Here is a 16,838-nt window from a genome sequence, read left to right as displayed (position 1 = left end):
AAGGATGGCACAGAGGAAAAGAACACCTGACTGCCTTGTACAAAATAAATCCCTTCTCTCTAATATCTTGGTAAGAAAATGGCAGCCATCAAGATGACAGTAGCAGGGCAGGAAGGCCGTCTTTTCTGTCCCCATAGTTAAAATTGGCACCTCCGTGAGACTGTTCATGGGGGCAGCCTAGAACTGCCTCTATGGGCCAATTCTAACACCTGCTCCTGGGCTGGGCAAATGGCTCGCTCAGTGGTGAAAGCACTTACCACATATGCTCGTGGACCAGAACCTTTTCAAAAGGAAGGTAAGCACAGTAGCAGGCCTGGGACTCCAGCCCTGTAAAGCAGAAGTGGGACCCCCAGGCACAGTGCTGAGCTCAGAGTTTGGGGGAGAGTCTGCCCCAGAAACTAGAGGGGAGTGCAATTGAGAGACGCACAGTGTGAGCCTCTGGCCACCCACATGTCTACGAAGGTGCAAGCGTACACACTGAAGTCCCTGCTCCCAAACCAAACATGGTGACATGTCCCTAGTCCAAGCCCTAAGAAGGCTGAGGTAGGAAGATAACTGAGATGTCAAAGCTGGCCTGGGTTACATAGCAAGATCTTGCCTCAGAAAACACCCCAAAGAAAAGCTGCACCCACTGTGCTCTGGTTTTCTACTTGCAAATGGTGATGCTTGGCCCCAAATACACGTGAGGTTTGTTCTGGGACAGTGTTAGGGTGAGTGTAGAGGTGCGTAAACAGGATAAGATGTGAAATGAGCACCATCCAAGAGAACCTGCCATGTATGACCTTTGTACTTAGAAAATTGGAATAAAAGCTTTTAAAGATATTTGGGGTTTTTTGTTTTTTGTTTGTTTTGTTTTTGAGACAGGCTCTCTGTAAGCATGTCTGGTGTCAAACGCAAGGTCTTCCTGTCTCAGCCTCCCAAGTGCTAGAATAACAGCATATGTATGAGTGTTTCAGTGGAATCGACCGTGGCTGAATATGTGGCTCCTGGCGTAGCAGTCTGCCTGACACATACAGAGCCTTGGGTTCCATCCCTAGCGTTACATGATCCGAATGTGACAGGACCTTGTCACCCTAGCATTTGGGAAGTAAAGGCAGATGGATCAGAAGTTCAAGGCCATCCTTGGCTACATAGCAAGTTTTAGGCAAGCCTGGGATACAAGAGACCCTGTCTAAAAAAAGTAATGGATTTTTATGGCATACTTTTCCAAAACAAAACTGAATTAGCTATTTCTATACCCTCCCCCCTTTTAAATAAAAAGGAAAAATTTCAAGTATCACAGTAAAATTATTTACAATAATGAAGCTATTTCTGCCAAGCCATTTCTTTCCACAGTGTCTGACTTGGTTGTATTTTGCAGCCTTAGGATTAAGTAGTTTTGAGTTCAAGGTTCTGTAAAATGTTCATGTCAGTTTCGTATGTTCTGAGCAGTCTGTAGATTAAGCTGATATTTGAGTGGTGTTTGTCGGCTTAGTGGCAGACCTGGCTAGGTAGAGCGTAGTAATCGACCCAAAGCTGTCCACTGTGCACAGAACGTGGCCGTGCAAGCAGCACGGAGCAGTTTTTCCCACGTGGACTCGTTATTGCAGGGTTCCATCACCCTGGAGATCTCAAAGGTTACTGTTACAAATGGTCATGGTCTATTGTAGAAAAGAACATTTTAAATGCCATATTCAGCAGATATCCAAAAGGTTTGAAGACCACATGCTATTAAGTACATCCAAGGTACACAAACTTTGGTCCTAGTTACCTGCTTCAGACTCAAACCTGAAAACACAAGTTAGTTGAAGCTTATTTCTAGATTTAGTGCTCTGTATGACTGCTAGTATCATGACTATAATCTATAAGATTATTATATATAATATATTATTAATATTAATTTTAATAATGATGTTATCAATATTAATATATTAATATAAACTATAATATATTATATATGTAATAATCACAGGTTTTGAAAAATATTTATACTTTAAGAAAAAAATTAAGAATCAAATGAAAACTGAAAGATTATGAGATTTGTGGCAATAGCTCTTGAGTTATTAATCCATATGTGGGCCATAGCCAGTTAATACCTCCTTGCAATATTTGGAAGTCATTAAGAGTTTGTAATTGATCTCCCCTGATTTGTACTTTCTGTGGCCAAATTTTCTGTAAACCAATCTTATATCCTAGATCACTGATAGAATCTCTTTGTGTTTTTTGTTTTTGTTTTTTTTTTTTTGGGGGGGGGGAGCAATTTGTAATTCCCAACAAGGCAAAATTCTCTTTATCAATCTTTTTTTTTTCTAAGGTATCTGTGTCTGAATCAGCCAGTTATGTATCGTCCATATAATTTTAGATTGTGGAAACTTTACAAATTATTTCTAATATCTATTGTACAAAAGATTGACACAAGGTAGGACTGTTTAACAGTCCTTTTGGTAAGACATTCCAATGATATCTATTTATAGGACCACTATTATAAGTAGGTACTAAGAAAGCAAACCTTCCCCTGTCATGCTCATGCAAAGAGATTCTGAAAAAGCAATCTTTTAAGTCAATTATTCTCATAGACAATGACTTAGGTAATAAATAAGGTGATGGGATTCTAGGCTATAAGCCCATTGGCTGAATCATTTATGGCCCTTAAATGTGCTAATGACCTCCATTTTCCTGATTTCTTTTTTTATAACAAACACAGGGGAATTCTATGAGCTGGAAGTTCTTCAGTGTGTTGAGCATTTAGCTGCTCCTTTGCCAGCTAGTGCCTGTAATTTTTCTTTTGTTATAGGCCACTGATCCACCCATACAGGCTTGTCAGCCATTAAAAGGTAGGGTGGTTGGTACCTTTGAAAGACCAACAGCTGTTGTGTCCTGCTGAGACTGTTTTTGATAATACCTTTTAATATTTTTCTCAGCATCATTATGGTTTGTTTCTGAGATTGCAAGAATGTTAATCTGTTTTCCATTGCTACAACAAATCATGTTCCCATAAATTCATTACTATATGAGTCACATATGGCTTCAATTTTCCTATTTGTCCTTGTTCCCTATACACTTGGCCCATCTTACACTTTGTTTTACCTGAGATATAAGTTCCAATCCCTAGAAACTGAATACGTACCCCGTGAAGAGGTCAATCTGGATGCCATGATTTTGGTGAAATTGTTACATCTGCTTCTATATCTTCTAAACATTCAATTTCAATGCCATTTATTTGTATTTTTAACTTTGGTCTCTGATCATTTATATCAGTTTGCCGAAATTCTTGTTTTCTGGTATCTTCTGAATTTTTTTTTTCAATCTACTAAAGCTGTTCTGTCCTTACTACATCTAGAGCAGTGTTGTTAACAACAGATGTTAAATCTTTTAACTGCTGACAGGGAATGATTGAATCAAATTTGATGTCAGGGCCTGTGGGAGGACACCTGAGGACACCTTGCCTTTCTATTGTTAATCTGCATTCATGAGTCCAATGTTAGCCTTTGCCACACCTTCTGCATACTCCAGAAGGCTAGGGCCTTCCTTTTGGATTATTTCTAGGAAAAAAAAAAAAAAAATTTGTTCTAGGAATGTCTTGCCTACAGTTCCTTTTCAAATGACCTTGCTTACCACAAGAATAAAACATCCGAAAATTCGATTTTTCTTAAAACTTAGAAATTACTTCTATCAGAGTGGCATCATAAACAGGAGATCCAATATCAGCTGTATTTCTAATCCATTAATTTATTGGTACTGATCTTGCCTTTAAAGGTCTAATCACCCTTTTACATCCTAAATCAGCATTTTCAAAAGCCAAAGTTTTGGTTAATATTTGTCTGACTTCAGAATCTGATACCATCCTATTTACAACTAAAGTCAATCTTTGCAAAAAAAATCAGTGAAGACTTCTTTGGGGCCTTATATAATTTTAGTAAATGACTCAGACCTTTTTCCTGAGTGTTCAACCTTGTCTTAAGCATTTGAAGCTGCTAAATGACGTAGAGCCAAGGTGTGATCATTAAATTCAAACTATCTTTGTAACTTAGCATATTGACCTTCACCTAGTAACAGATCCTGGGAAATACCAATACCTGTAGACTTATGTCATGGCTCTGTGGCCCTAGCTTCCTTTTTCTGTCATGTTTTTCATTGTGACTGAGAACTAGCTTCCAGTATTGCTGTTGGCAAATCTTTCTAGTCTTGGGGTATAATTCTGTTCTGAGTTGCCTATGAATTTAATATCTGCTTCACATAGGGTAAATGCATACCATATGAAATGATCTCTTCCTTATATCTCCTCAAATCTAATATTTCTGTAGGATTCCATTTAACTTCTTCATAGCCTTGGGGGTGTTTATCATCTGGTAGTTTTTGTATATTATTTTCGTTTATAGTCTTTCTAAGGCTTGTATCTTATCAAACCACTTTTCATATTTGGCACAAAAACACTATGGCTATTAAGGATAAAATATTAATTACCAGATTGATAGTAATTATAATCAGTATTATGTCAATCTCAGTTAAGGCATTTATCCTTTCATTTTCTGCTTCTATTTTCAAGCCCTCTAAAGTAGCACTATGCAGGGTCCTAACACCCTGTATGATGATGTTTCTCATCCTTAAAGTGAGAAAAGATTTTTCCTTTTAATATTACTTAACTCTTCTTTAGGGCTTCCCAGGTGTCTTGCCAAATATGATGGCTTCTCAGTTTGCCCACAGCTGGTGTGATTTCTCTGTCTGTGTGGTCTCACCACACATGGGAACGCCAAATGTTGTTTTTAACAAAATCTCAATTATTCGATTTTACCAATAAAGACTCAGGAGCCAGATTCTGGGGTGAAAGTCTACTAGCAGGAAGAGCCAGAGAAAGAGCCAGCTGACCTTCCTCCTCAGCTGTTGTCCCTGAAGGAATGCCTCCTGCTCCCACACTGTCTCAAAACAGACCCCTCAAACTGAATGTCTCATCCTTCTGCTTCCTGTGCCTCTCTCTGTCCATCCTCCCGACTTCCTCTTACTTTCTCTCATTTTTTTTTCCTTAATAATCTTATGTTCACTTCCTGTCAACTGGCTGCTTGCTCCACCTCTTCACCTACGGTTGACTTTATTTAATCCTGTTTACAATATTCAAGCAGAAAGCTCTTGGATTAAAGGTGTGTGCTAGGGCTGAGCCACACCACAACTAGAAAGCCCTCCCCCCCAGTAAATAACACAGCCTCAGGTTTCACAGCGTGATCAAATATCCTGCAGCCCTCAGCCTTCTTAAGCTAAAGGCATCACAATGGCCGGGACTGTCGGCTCAGGGCCCTCTGTGACATCACCAGGGCCCAACACTAGGTCCCCAGTCTCTCTGGCACCCCAGCAGACAGACCCATCATGAGCAGCTTCCCGTCCCACCAGTGTTCACCATGCGTACGCTGAGATGGTTTCTGTTCCTGCCTCTGTGCATTTCGTGCACCTGTGCCTTCATGTTTTCTTCTCTGAGGGAGAAAGCCAAAGAAAGCCCGGGGAAGGTGCCTTGCGGAGGGCACTTCCGAATCAGACAGAATCTTCCAGAGCATGCCCAAAACTGGCTTGGGAATAAATGGCTCTGGCTTTTTTTCGTCATTGTGACATACGTGATACTGAAGTTTCGAGGAGAGAGTGAGAAGAATAAGGTAAGGGGTACCTTGGTCACACCACAAGCATTTGGTCTCAGAAATGCAGGTTCTGTTCCTAGAGCCAGGGCTACTAGTGTCTGAAACTTGAACTTTGACCAGAAACCTCCACACGCTAGATGAATTTGCTTCCTCGGTGACAACAGTAGTCCCCACATCTGTAGACGATGGCACAGTTTAAGGTGGGCTGCTAAACAGCTCACATTTTTTTCTGTGAAGTAAGCTTTGTTTTTTTCAAATTGGGAGTAGATTCAAGAGCTCATGGTGTGTGTCGTGTCAAAACAGCTCACAGATCCAGGCTTACACACACTCCAGGCAAGTTTTATTTTCATTGCTTTTGACTCATCACAAATTTCTGAACGAAAGGAAGTATGTTCTCAAGTAGAGGGAGTTCTAGGCCTGTCCTAGGATAAAGAATAGTGACCAATTGTTCCCCACAGTGACTTCAAAGCTCTTCAGGGATCAGAGAGACAGAGGTTCCTTCTTAGACAAACCAAACATTTCAAGACACTGTGGCCAGGGGCTGGGAGATGAGTCAGTCTGAAAAGTGCTTCCTGTGTAACATTGAGAACCTGAGTTCAATCCACGGCAGCCAAAAAGTCAGGCATGGTGGCACACACCTGTAGCCTGAGAGCTGGGGAACAGACAGGAGGACCTTGTTCGACAGCCAGTGTAACAGAATTGTGAAGTTCCAGATTCTGTGAAAGACCTTGTCTTAGAAAATAAGGTGAGGCGGTGGAGGAAGACACCAGCATCTACCGACCTGCACGCACATGGCTGCTATACACAACACATGACATTCTTGCTAGAGCAGAGACTTGCAAGCTGCCTGCAAGGGGTCAGATGGAAATCATTTTCAGCTCTGCAGGACATGTAGTCTTAGTGACAGCTACTTCATCTCTGCCATTTGAGCCTGAGAACAACCACAGCTAATATGCAAATAACTGAGCTTGGCTGTATGCCAATAAAACTTTATTTAAAAAAAAAAAGTGGCGGGCCAATTTGGTCAGTTTGTCAACATCCAGATTAGGTTTATCATTATGTTCCCTCTTAGATGAGCCTAACTTTTAGAACTGTGTCCAAACTAGTGAGGCCACTGGAGTCATTCACCCTGATTATCTTTCTTGACAGGAGCAGAATCCTACTACTAGCCTTCGAGGCTGTCAATTTCGCGCTTCACCAAAGAAAAATCAAAATGTTTGCCCCAGCAAAGACTTCACTTTCAATACTTTAACCCAGCTTGAGATGGAACTGGTGAAATTTGTGTCCAAGGTGCGGAATCTTAAAGTCTCTATGGCAACTGGCAGTAACCCCAGGCTGCATATCCCAGAGATACCCATGGACCCACAGAATAATGTCACAATCTATGAGATATGGGGAGAGGAGGAATCTGAGTGAATGGGCCTACTATATCAAAGTATGAAAGAAGATAAGTCGAGTGTTGACAGACAGTATCTGAACTAATAAAGAGTATTCTGAAGAGTCCTCCGTGTGAGATCTTTCCCCACCCCCACCCCATAACCCCTTTTTTAAAACTGGAGTTTAAAGTGACAAGTCCCAGTAGCCCTGGAAGCCACAACTGTGTTTCCCTTCCCCACAGTTGTGTACCAGGACATTCCTGAACACAGACCACTGGTCCTGGGGGCTCTGCCAGTCTCGCAAGCCTAGAGGAAGGTGCTGACGCCATTCTCCCGGGCACTCTTGGTTTTTATATACTATCTGCAGATATCCATTCAGAATGATTAATTCCATTACAAAGTCTAACTTTTAACTATGGGTTTAAAAATGACAGTGATCCCAGTCAGGAAAGAGTTCTGGAACCATCTGCTTCTCTCACAATCAGGGTATTCTTTTTATTCATTCCATTCCACAGACCTTAGATGTTGCAAGCTTGTTTTGTTTGTTTGTTTGTTTGTTTGTTTTTTCTAGCAAACCAGCAATTGCATGTAGAATGGTAGAATAGAGAAACAGTTGATTGTAACAGCATATATATAGTCCCAGTGCTGGGGAAGGCTAATGCACAGGGTCTCAAGTTCAAGGTCAGCTGCATGGAGTTAGGGAGGGGAGGAGATATCTTCTGTGGCTTAGGTTTAAGATACAGATGAACCAAACAAGGTTCCTCAAATTAGTCTTTGTTTGTTTGTTTGTTTGTTTGTTTGCTTGTTTGTTTCAAATTAGTCTTTTTAAAATGTACTTTCAGGTATGTGTATGTGTCTGCTGTCTGTATGTACACTATGGGCATGCAGGTGCCCTGGGAGGGCAGAAAAGGGCACCAGATCCCCAGGACCTGGGCTTACTGGTGGTTGTGAGCCTCTCTGTGGGTGCTCTTAACAACTGAGCCATATTTAGCTTGCTTTAGTCTTCAGGATGGGAAAAGTGGGAGGAGCTGGTGACGTGTTATTTTTACAGCACACAGCAGAGAATCCAGACGGGCAAATTAGTAATGATAATGTTGAGGACTAATGGTTGTTTCAGTGGTTCAGGATGGGCAGATTTGAGATCTTCCCCAGCCAGCCAGTCTCCGCCCCTGTAGCTGCCAAGGTCCGCAGCTCATTGGCCAAATCTGGCCCACTGTCTGGGTTTGTGTGGCTTTGCAAAATATTCATTGTCTTTCTATTTGTAAGTGGTTAAAAGGGCAAAGCAAATAATCTTTTGTGACATGTCAGTGTCTAAATCTTCCCAGAGTGCAGCCACCTGGTTAACTTAAATGTCATTGGTGACTACTTTGATGCCACCAGGGCAGACAGAACGACAGCAACAGGATGGGACACTGCGCAGAGTTGACTGGTTTAACACAGGAGAAACTCGCTACCCTCCAGTCTGTGCTCCAGAGATGACGGCGAAAAACAGCAGGCTTCACCATGAGTGTGTTAGGGAAGATGCCCTGGTGGAAAGAAAATTAGAATGTTGGGAGCCATGTCAGATGGCAGGTTGGAGATTCCTCTAGGACCCAAGAGGGGGTCTCCAATTAACAGAAAGAAAGTAAGGTTCTCACCTCTCAGCACAGGAGATAGGTCCACCACAGTGAGGACCTGGAAGAAAGAATCGAGCCTTGAGTGACAGCACTGATGTTGGGCTGGTCCCTGCGGCACCCCTGGGAGACCCTTAATAGGAAATGTCTGGTCTGTGGGCAGCCTCTGCCCGCAGGGTGACTGTGTTTTTGAAGCCATGAGGTTCCTGGTAGTTTTCCTACAAAGCAAGAGAAAGCAGGTCCAGTGTGTGGCTGCATGCAACAGGTGAAAGAGTTATTCCACATGCTGCTTCTGACACATCACATGGCACGCCAGACTCTGCCTTTCCCCTGACCTCTGGTCTCTAAGCCCCAGAAACGGTGCCAAAGAAATAAACAGCTGAGGGTCAAGTGGGAGGAACTGTCCTTGAAGCCAAGATCCCATACCAGTTTGCTCGTCATTCTGAAAAATTACAGATCCTGGAGCCGGGGTACAGCTCGCCTCGTGTGTGAGAATGTTGGGTTCAGTCCCCAGTGCTGCATGAAATGGGGTGTGGTGGGGCACGCCTGAGGAGGCAGGAGGATGAAAACTTCATCTGAATAGTAACATCAAGGCCTTTATGAGCATAGGATAGTATGAGCCCCTGTCTAAAAGGAGAAAAAAAATGAAAAATCTTAGAACAGAAATTTACCAGAGCAGAAAGGCCTTCTGTACCCTTCATTTCTCCCTTGGGTGACATAGCTGTAGCTACAGCGTAGCACCACGCCAGGAAACTGACATTAGTCCAATGTCAGTAGAGCCCTGTGCTCCTTCGTACAGTGATCTGTGGTGCCACCTCCACAAGCAGGATGATGATCTGACTGCATTGGCACCAGGCATGGCTTCCTGGCTCACCGAACACACCGACACACCTGGTCCCCAGGGCTAGCCATCACCTGTGGTCTCCAGGCTCCTGTCAGAAGGTTACACAGGGGAATCCTGTAACATAGAACCTTTATGCTGACTTCTTTTGACGTTCTTAGGACCTGCTGTGTTTGACAGTGTCCTCTGATGCCTGGGCTGAAAGCTAACGGCTGTTGTCATCACCATGTGAAGAGGCAGGCCGGTCAAAGTGCCAAGGCCATGGTGAAGAGTGTAAAGTTGCTGAGGTGTGGGCTGTGCCCCTCTTCTCTGTCTCCTTTGCCCCTTTGCCTTCCGGCATGAATAGCTATCACAAAGGCCTCCCTGCATGCCGGACTCCAGATCCTTCCAGCCTCCACTGAAAACCACCGGTTATGCTGACTCAGGGCCTCATGAGAGCTGCAGGAGAGAGTCAGTCTGTGTAGCAGCACCGGGAGAGCAGGCTGAGAGCCCAGCTCCTTGCTTTGTGTGGACTCCCATACATGGAGCGGCTCCCCGGTCACTTCCGGGTGCTGGCTCTTACACAGACAGGTGCCACAGAGGACTGTGCACAGGTTCTGGGCATACACGCGTTCCCAGTCCTTGGCAGAAATGCTCAAGGGCACAGGCTGGCTCGCAGAATTGGAGAATACTTCGGTCCAGTATAATTTCTTCTTTGTTTTGATTTTGAGACAAGATCTCACTATGTAGACGAGGATGGCCTTGAACTCACAGCGATCTGCCCAACTCCCTCCCAAGTGCTGGGATTAAAGATGTACACCTGAGCAATATAATTTTTTTTTTAACTTTGAGTTAGTGGTGAGCTTTTTTGAAGAGATTTCATGTTTTGCTGTAGTTTATTCGCGAGGAGACAGACAATAAAACAAGTAAAATACCTGTAATATACAAATTACAATATGCAAATTTTTATCATGCGGGAGGTTTCCCTTCTGGATTTAGCCCACTCCAGTGCCTGCCATGGGGCTGCGGGGGGCATCTAAACCCATATCCCTACCTTAGAGGCCCTAGTCTCCTGACTAGAAGGGCTCTAGTTTCCTGGCCCTGAGACCAGTCTTCTGGCTATGCTGGCCAGGCTCATCTCTGTCTTAGGACTTTTGATCAGCCTCTCCTCGGAGGCTTCTTCCCGAATGACATGAATGGCCCTGGATGCCATTCTTGTCTCTGCTCAGCGGCCAGGCCCAGTGAAGCCTCCCAGGAGCCCCAGAGAGGAGTCCATTCCATTTTTGGATCTCCTCCTCTACCTGGCTCTGCTGACTGTGTTGAGTCTGTGGGTTACCAGAGCTGCTGACCAAGGCTCCAAGAGTCAAAGCTTTGGAGAAAGGGCCCTGAACAAGTACCTCTCTTTCCTCCTGTGATCCCATCTCTCCTCTCCTCCACCCTCTCTCCCTCCTGCTCTCCCTCCTTCATCTCCTCCCTTCTCTCCCTCTTCCCCTCTCTCCTCCACAGCTTCCCTGGCACAGCCCTGAAGGCATCCCGTCTCTGCAGCTTCCGTTTCGTTTTTCATCCTGTGCCTTTTGCTCTGATCTGTGTGTCTTTCTCACGCCTTCCTTCTTCATGGGAAGGTAAGTGTGCCTACAGAGCGTCTGGGTGCCAGTTTCTTCCCCTTCACAGCTTTCCTAAGAACACATCTCCTTTTCCCCTCTAGCTTCAGGACTGCCAGTGTGTGTGCAGGTGCCTCTGACTACCCCACCACACCCATCTGTGGGGAATCTCAGGGAGTTTCCAATCCTTCGCAATCACAGACACCTTGTACGTGTCCGCAGTGGTTGAGGGTGAACCGCCCAGGCAGCCTCTACTTGCAGGTGCATGCTGAGGGGAGAGGGAAGTCTGACAGGCATTTCCACACTACCTCTAGAGGGAGTGTGCCCATCTTCACTCTCATCAGGAACATCAGAGAACAGTCGTCTGAGGAAGCATGGGGGTGCTTGTCTGAGAACAGGTATGTTTGACACAGCAAAGTCCCAGTATTCCGGAGCTGGTGCACGTGGCTTGCAGTTGTTTGTACAGCCACTAGGTGGCAGACAAAGCACATTGAAACAGTGAGGGTTTGCCAAAGCCAGTGCTGGGACAGTGAGGGCTTTCAATTACAGTCATTTTTTTTTTTTAATCTTAACAATAAATTTAATTCTTCAAAACAAAACAACAAAAAACTCCGACAAAACTGTTTACTCCCTTTAGTTGTGACAATTCTCCTATCTTGATCTTTAATTTTTGTAAATTTTTTTAAATTTATTACAACTTATTCACTTTGTATCCCAGCTGTAGCCCCCTCCCTCAGCCCCTCCCAATCCTGCCCTCCCTCCCTCATCTCCTCCCATGCCCCTTCCCCAGTCCACTGTTAGGGGAGATCCTCTTCCTCTTCCATCTGACCCTAGCTTATCAGGTCTCATCAGGACTGGATGCATTGTCTTCCTCTGTTTCCTGGTAAGGCTGCTCCTCCATCAGGAGGAGGTGATCAGAGACCCAGCCCCTGAGTTCATGTCAGAGACAGTCTCTGATCCCCTTACTGGGGAACCCACTTGGACACTGAGCTGCCATAGGCTACATCTGTGCAGGGGTTCTAGGTTATCTCCATGAATGGTCCTTGGTTGGAATATCTCAGAAAAGACCCCTGGGCCCACATCTTTGGTTCTGTTGCTATCATGGTGGAGCTTCCATTTCCTCCAGGTCTTTCTATCTCCCCCTTCTTTCATAAGATCCCTGCACTCTGCCCAAAGTTTGGCTGAATCTCAGCATCGGCTTTAATAATCATGTGGTATAGTGAAGTTTACGTCAGTTAACCTAGAGATCCGCATTTAATGTGTGTAGCATCTTTGCTTTATTTTGTTTTGAGACAAGGCCTGAAACAAGGCTGGACTGGAATTCAGTTTGTAGCTCAGATGGCCCCTGGACCTGTGATCCTTCTACCTCAGCCTCCTGAATGGTAGGATTATAGGGGGGGGGGGTCACTTGGCTTCCACATTTGTTGGAAGTGGAGGGTCTCAAACTAACTGGCTGTGTCACTGAGGATGGCCTTGAACCCTTGACCTTCCTGCCTCCACCTACCGAGTGCTGGGGCTACAGGCATACCACCAGCCAGGCTTTGATAAGCTAACTAACAACCCGTAGCCGTATAATTTGCTCATTCACTCAACAAATACATGTATATATTTTCTAAATACTGTGAATGAGACAAAAAAGACAAAACGCCATTTTAAAACAAAACAAAACAAAACATCTTGTTTTTGACTGGTGGGAAAGAGAGAACATATAAGCAAGTATGTATGGGCTAGAGTGTCACTCTGTGGCAAGCCCAACACTGGTGAACAGGAGGTCCTGGGTGCCACTGCCTAGGGTAAAAAAAAAAAAAAAAAAAAAAAAATTTTTTTTAAGGAGCAGGTCCAAGCTGAGTGTATAGAGCTTGCCTGGCAGTCCTCAGGCTCTGAGTTCAGTTTTCACACACACACACACACACACACACGTGCGCACACCAAAAAGCAAAAACAAAAATCCCCTGAATTCTCAGCTGACAGTGTAGCTCAGCGGTAGAAGGCTTGTCTAGCATGCTTGAGGTCCTGGGTTCTATCCCCACCAAACACAACAACAAAATCAGCTTAAAAAAAAAAAAAAGCTGAAGTGGTGGGTGTCTGTGAATTTTCACCTGCCTCTGGGCCCACGGCAGCCCCACCTGGACACCTACCTGGTCCAGGTTTACTCCCTGATCTCCTTTGCAATGAATAATGCCCCCCGCCCATCCTACCCCCACCTCTGCTCCTGCAGCAGTGAGCTAGGTGAGTGAGAATGCTAGCTAGGCCCCTTATCTGCGGACAGGCACTGTGGTTCTATCTGCCTTAAAAAAAAAAAAAAAAAAAAAAAAAAAAAAAAAAAAAAAAAAAGCTCCTTTTTCGAGTTTTTCTGGAATGGTTGACAGTATGGAAACACACAAGCATCATATTCCAAGACCCTCACTCACTTCCCTCCCCAGACCCCACCAAGAAAGCCTGAGCAGGGAAGGAATGGTGGCTGGCACTGGGCCAGGCCCTGGGGGCTTTAATTCCCTGGGGTGTCACAGACCAAGTAAAAATTGAGGAGACTCAGCTAGGAGAGTAGCAGGGGGTGAGAGACGTTGGACAGAGGTGGAGGCCGGGACCTCTGGTGCAAACCTGAGCCTGAGCTCCTGGGGCAGGGCCACACCACAGGGCCTGAACAATTAATGGGTCTCAGAGCTGGTTGCCTCAAACGAGGCACTCAAAAGCCTCGTTTCTTCCTATAGGGCCACCTAAGCTTCTTGACCAGGCCCTTACTCTCCCGGGCTCAGAGCTCTTGTGGGGGACTCTCCCACAAAGTCCACACCCAGGGTAGGAGCCTGCCTCTGTGGAGCACACCAGAACTGAGCTTGCAAATCAAGGCAGAGAGGCATTGGGTCTGCAGAAACCTTTAAACTCTGGGAAGCCTGAGGGATTGATGCACCGACTCACAGCCACTCTGGGAATGGGGACCCTAGCCTGGACCCGCTCAGCCCCCTCAGGTGACCTCCTTACTGCAGAGTCACCTGCTCTCATGGGCCTTCTCATTCCCCAATCAGACAGTCCTGCACCCATTTGCTGTTCATGAAGCATTCAAGTCAAGTTTGATGGAACATGCCTGGAAGGTCAACCTGGAGGAGTCCGAGGCATACGTTTGAGGCCAGCCTGAGCTACAAAGCAAGACAAGAATCAGTGATCACCCCAGTGTGTACGCTGAGGGCTGAGCTGAGGAAGCCAGGGGGACAAAAGCAGGGTGTGGGGTGCATCCTGCCTGCTGCAGACAGGACAGATAGGCCGAGGTTCGATTCCCAGCACCCACATGGCAGCTCACAACTGTCTGTAACTCCAGTTCAAAGGAATCCAATACCCTCACACCAACCAAAATTAAATAAATTATTTATTTATTTTTTTAAAAAGCAAGAAACCCTGGTGGCTGTCCCTAGGATCAGAAAACAACTTGACCACCTTGGACTAGCTGGTCCAAAAGCACCACACATGAAGAGAAGGGGGACAACGAGAGAGGTGCAAAGGAGCTTAGGGGGGAGATGGGTAGAAAACTGGAGGAGGCATGGAGGCATTTAATCCCAGCCCCGGGAAGTAAAGGTAGGTGGGCTCAAAAAACGAACAAAACAAAACCAAAAATGTTTTTTTTTTTTTTTTTTCTAGACAGGGTTTTTCTGTGTAGCCCTGGCCGCCCTCATTATTTTTTAATAATAATAAGCATCGGGTTTATTATTATTAACAATAATTATTTTATTACTTTTGAAACAAAGTCCTTCTGTGTGGCCCTGACTGGCCTGGAACTCAGTATATAGATCAGGTTGGCCTCAAACACACAGAGGTTGCCAGGCAGCAGTGGTGTATGTCTTTAATCCCAGCACTCAGAAGGCAGAGGCTGGCAGATCTCTGAGTTTGAGGCCAGCCTGATGTACAGAGCAAGTTCCAAGACAGCCAGGGCTGCACAGAGAGACCCTGTCTCAAAAAAGAAAACAAAAACAAAAAACATCACAGAGGTTACCCTGCCTCTGCCTCCCACGGGCCTGCACCACCATGCCTGGCCTATTTGTGTGTGTGTGTGTGTCTGCCTGTCTGTCTCTGTCTCTATATATGGGTGCCTACACTTCTGAAGAAGACAGAGGAGGTTGTTGGATTCCCTGGACCTAGATTTACATGCTTCTCTTGTGGGAACACTGCTTCTGGTCCTATTTATTTCTTCATTTGTTTGTTTGTTTGTTTAGGTTTTTTGAGGCAGGGTCTCCTGTTTTTACTTTTTCAGACAGACAAACCTGATGATGGAGCCTCTCCCTGCCTAGAAGGGGTGACTGGTGGCTGCCCTGGCCCGACCTCCATTGTGACTGTGGCTGCCCTGGAAAACACTGTATCTTTGCGTTAGCACACTCCTGCCTGCCCACTTGCTCCGTTGCTTGTCTTTGTTTTCCTGACTCCCTTTTCTGACTCACACATGATGTATCCCATGAGATATCATCTGCCTAAGAAGAGACCTTGTGTGGATTCTTAGGAAAAAGAGAAGATACTCTGACCCCTTAGTAGCCCCTCCCCCTGCCTCCCAGCCACTGGCTACTTCCTGTTTGTCAGACCCTCCTCCTGACATTTCACACAAATGGCCTCTCATAGTACATAGCCCTTTATGTCTATAGCATGTTCGTGTTGAGGAGGGTCCTGTTCTTTTCAGGGGTGGATAATATTCCACTGTATGGATAAATTACATTTTAGTTTAGCCATGTGTCCACTGATGGTCATTTGGGTCTTTTGGCAAACACCTTATGTAGCCCAGGATGGCCTCAAATTCATGACCATGTAAACAGAGCCTTCTGAGCTCCAGAATTACAGGCATCTGTGTCCTGTTCAGCTGTTGAACTCACTCCTGACTGACTCACCCTGCTGCCTCCACAGTGGTCATTTGATGACCCTGAGCCTCTCTCCTCCTCCCTGTGCAGTAGGCTCCATGCAGACACCGAAAGCCTGCTTGATCCTCCTGGCCATGTTCCAGCGTAGACTGCATGGAATCCCGCTCCACTAACTCAGGCCCCCTCGAGGGCCTGGTGTGATCCGGCCCCCTTCACCCAAGAAAAACAGACCCACAGTTCAATGTTCCTCTGAGTCTGCAAGAGGAAGTTAGGGAACTGGAATGGCAACGGCTGCACGGGGTGACAATGGCACTTGGAAAGCAGAGGCAGCTGAGCCTCGGAGTTTGAGGCTAGCCCAGTTTACAGAGCAGGTTTCAGGGCAGCCAGGACCACACAGAAAAACCCTGTCTAGAAAAACCATTTTTATTTTTTTCTGAGTCTGTCTGCCTTTACGTCCCAGTGCTGGGATAAAAGGTGTCTGCCACCAAGCTCAGTGTCATCCTATGACCACTGTGGGTGAGTCAGGCAAAAGTGAGGCATTCAGGAGCCCTGCTCAGTCCACTGAGCCCCAGTGCACAGCAGTGCAAAGTTCCCTGTGGTTATGTGAGAAAGTTGAATGCCCGATGATGCTCATTATCTTCATTTTACTTTATTTTCACATTTTGGAAAGCATTTGCCAAGTAGAGTGTTGGGAAATGGTTTTGTGCAGGGTGTATCTTTTTTATTTTTATTTTTTGCTTTTTGAGACAGGGTTTCCTCTGTGTAGCCCTGGCTGTCCTTGATTCACTTTGTAAACCAGGCTGGCCTTGAACTTTCAGTGACCCACCTACTTCTGCCTCCCTGGCGCTGGGATTACAGGTGTGAGTCACTGAGCCTGTACTGTGCGTTCAAATGCTGATCTCTGTATCCAGAGATCTGGTTGCAGTCCAGATGCTGGCATTGTCATTTCTATGAACTGTCTCAATGCTGTGTAAAAGTTATTCCCTATCACCTCTG

The 16,838-nt window shown here is 45.4% G+C and overlaps 1 protein-coding gene across 1 annotated transcript; it reads left to right on the top strand.

Moving 5' to 3' along the window:
* Positions 1-5,369: 5,369 nt before the first annotated feature.
* Positions 5,370-7,016, top strand: LOC129668112 (protein FAM209-like). Its single transcript, XM_055595882.1, has 2 exons — positions 5,370-5,618; positions 6,750-7,016. Exons 1-2 carry the CDS (start codon positions 5,370-5,372, stop codon positions 7,014-7,016), a joined length of 516 nt encoding a protein of 171 aa, XP_055451857.1.
* Positions 7,017-16,838: the final 9,822 nt, after the last annotated feature.

This window comes from Psammomys obesus, unplaced genomic scaffold (assembly GCF_907164565.1).
Source record: "Psammomys obesus unplaced genomic scaffold, mPsaObe1.curated_primary_1811, whole genome shotgun sequence".
Classification (NCBI taxonomy): Eukaryota; Metazoa; Chordata; class Mammalia; order Rodentia; family Muridae; genus Psammomys; species Psammomys obesus.
The sequence above is the reverse complement of the archived record's forward strand: the minus strand, read 5'-3'. Positions and strand labels throughout refer to the sequence as shown.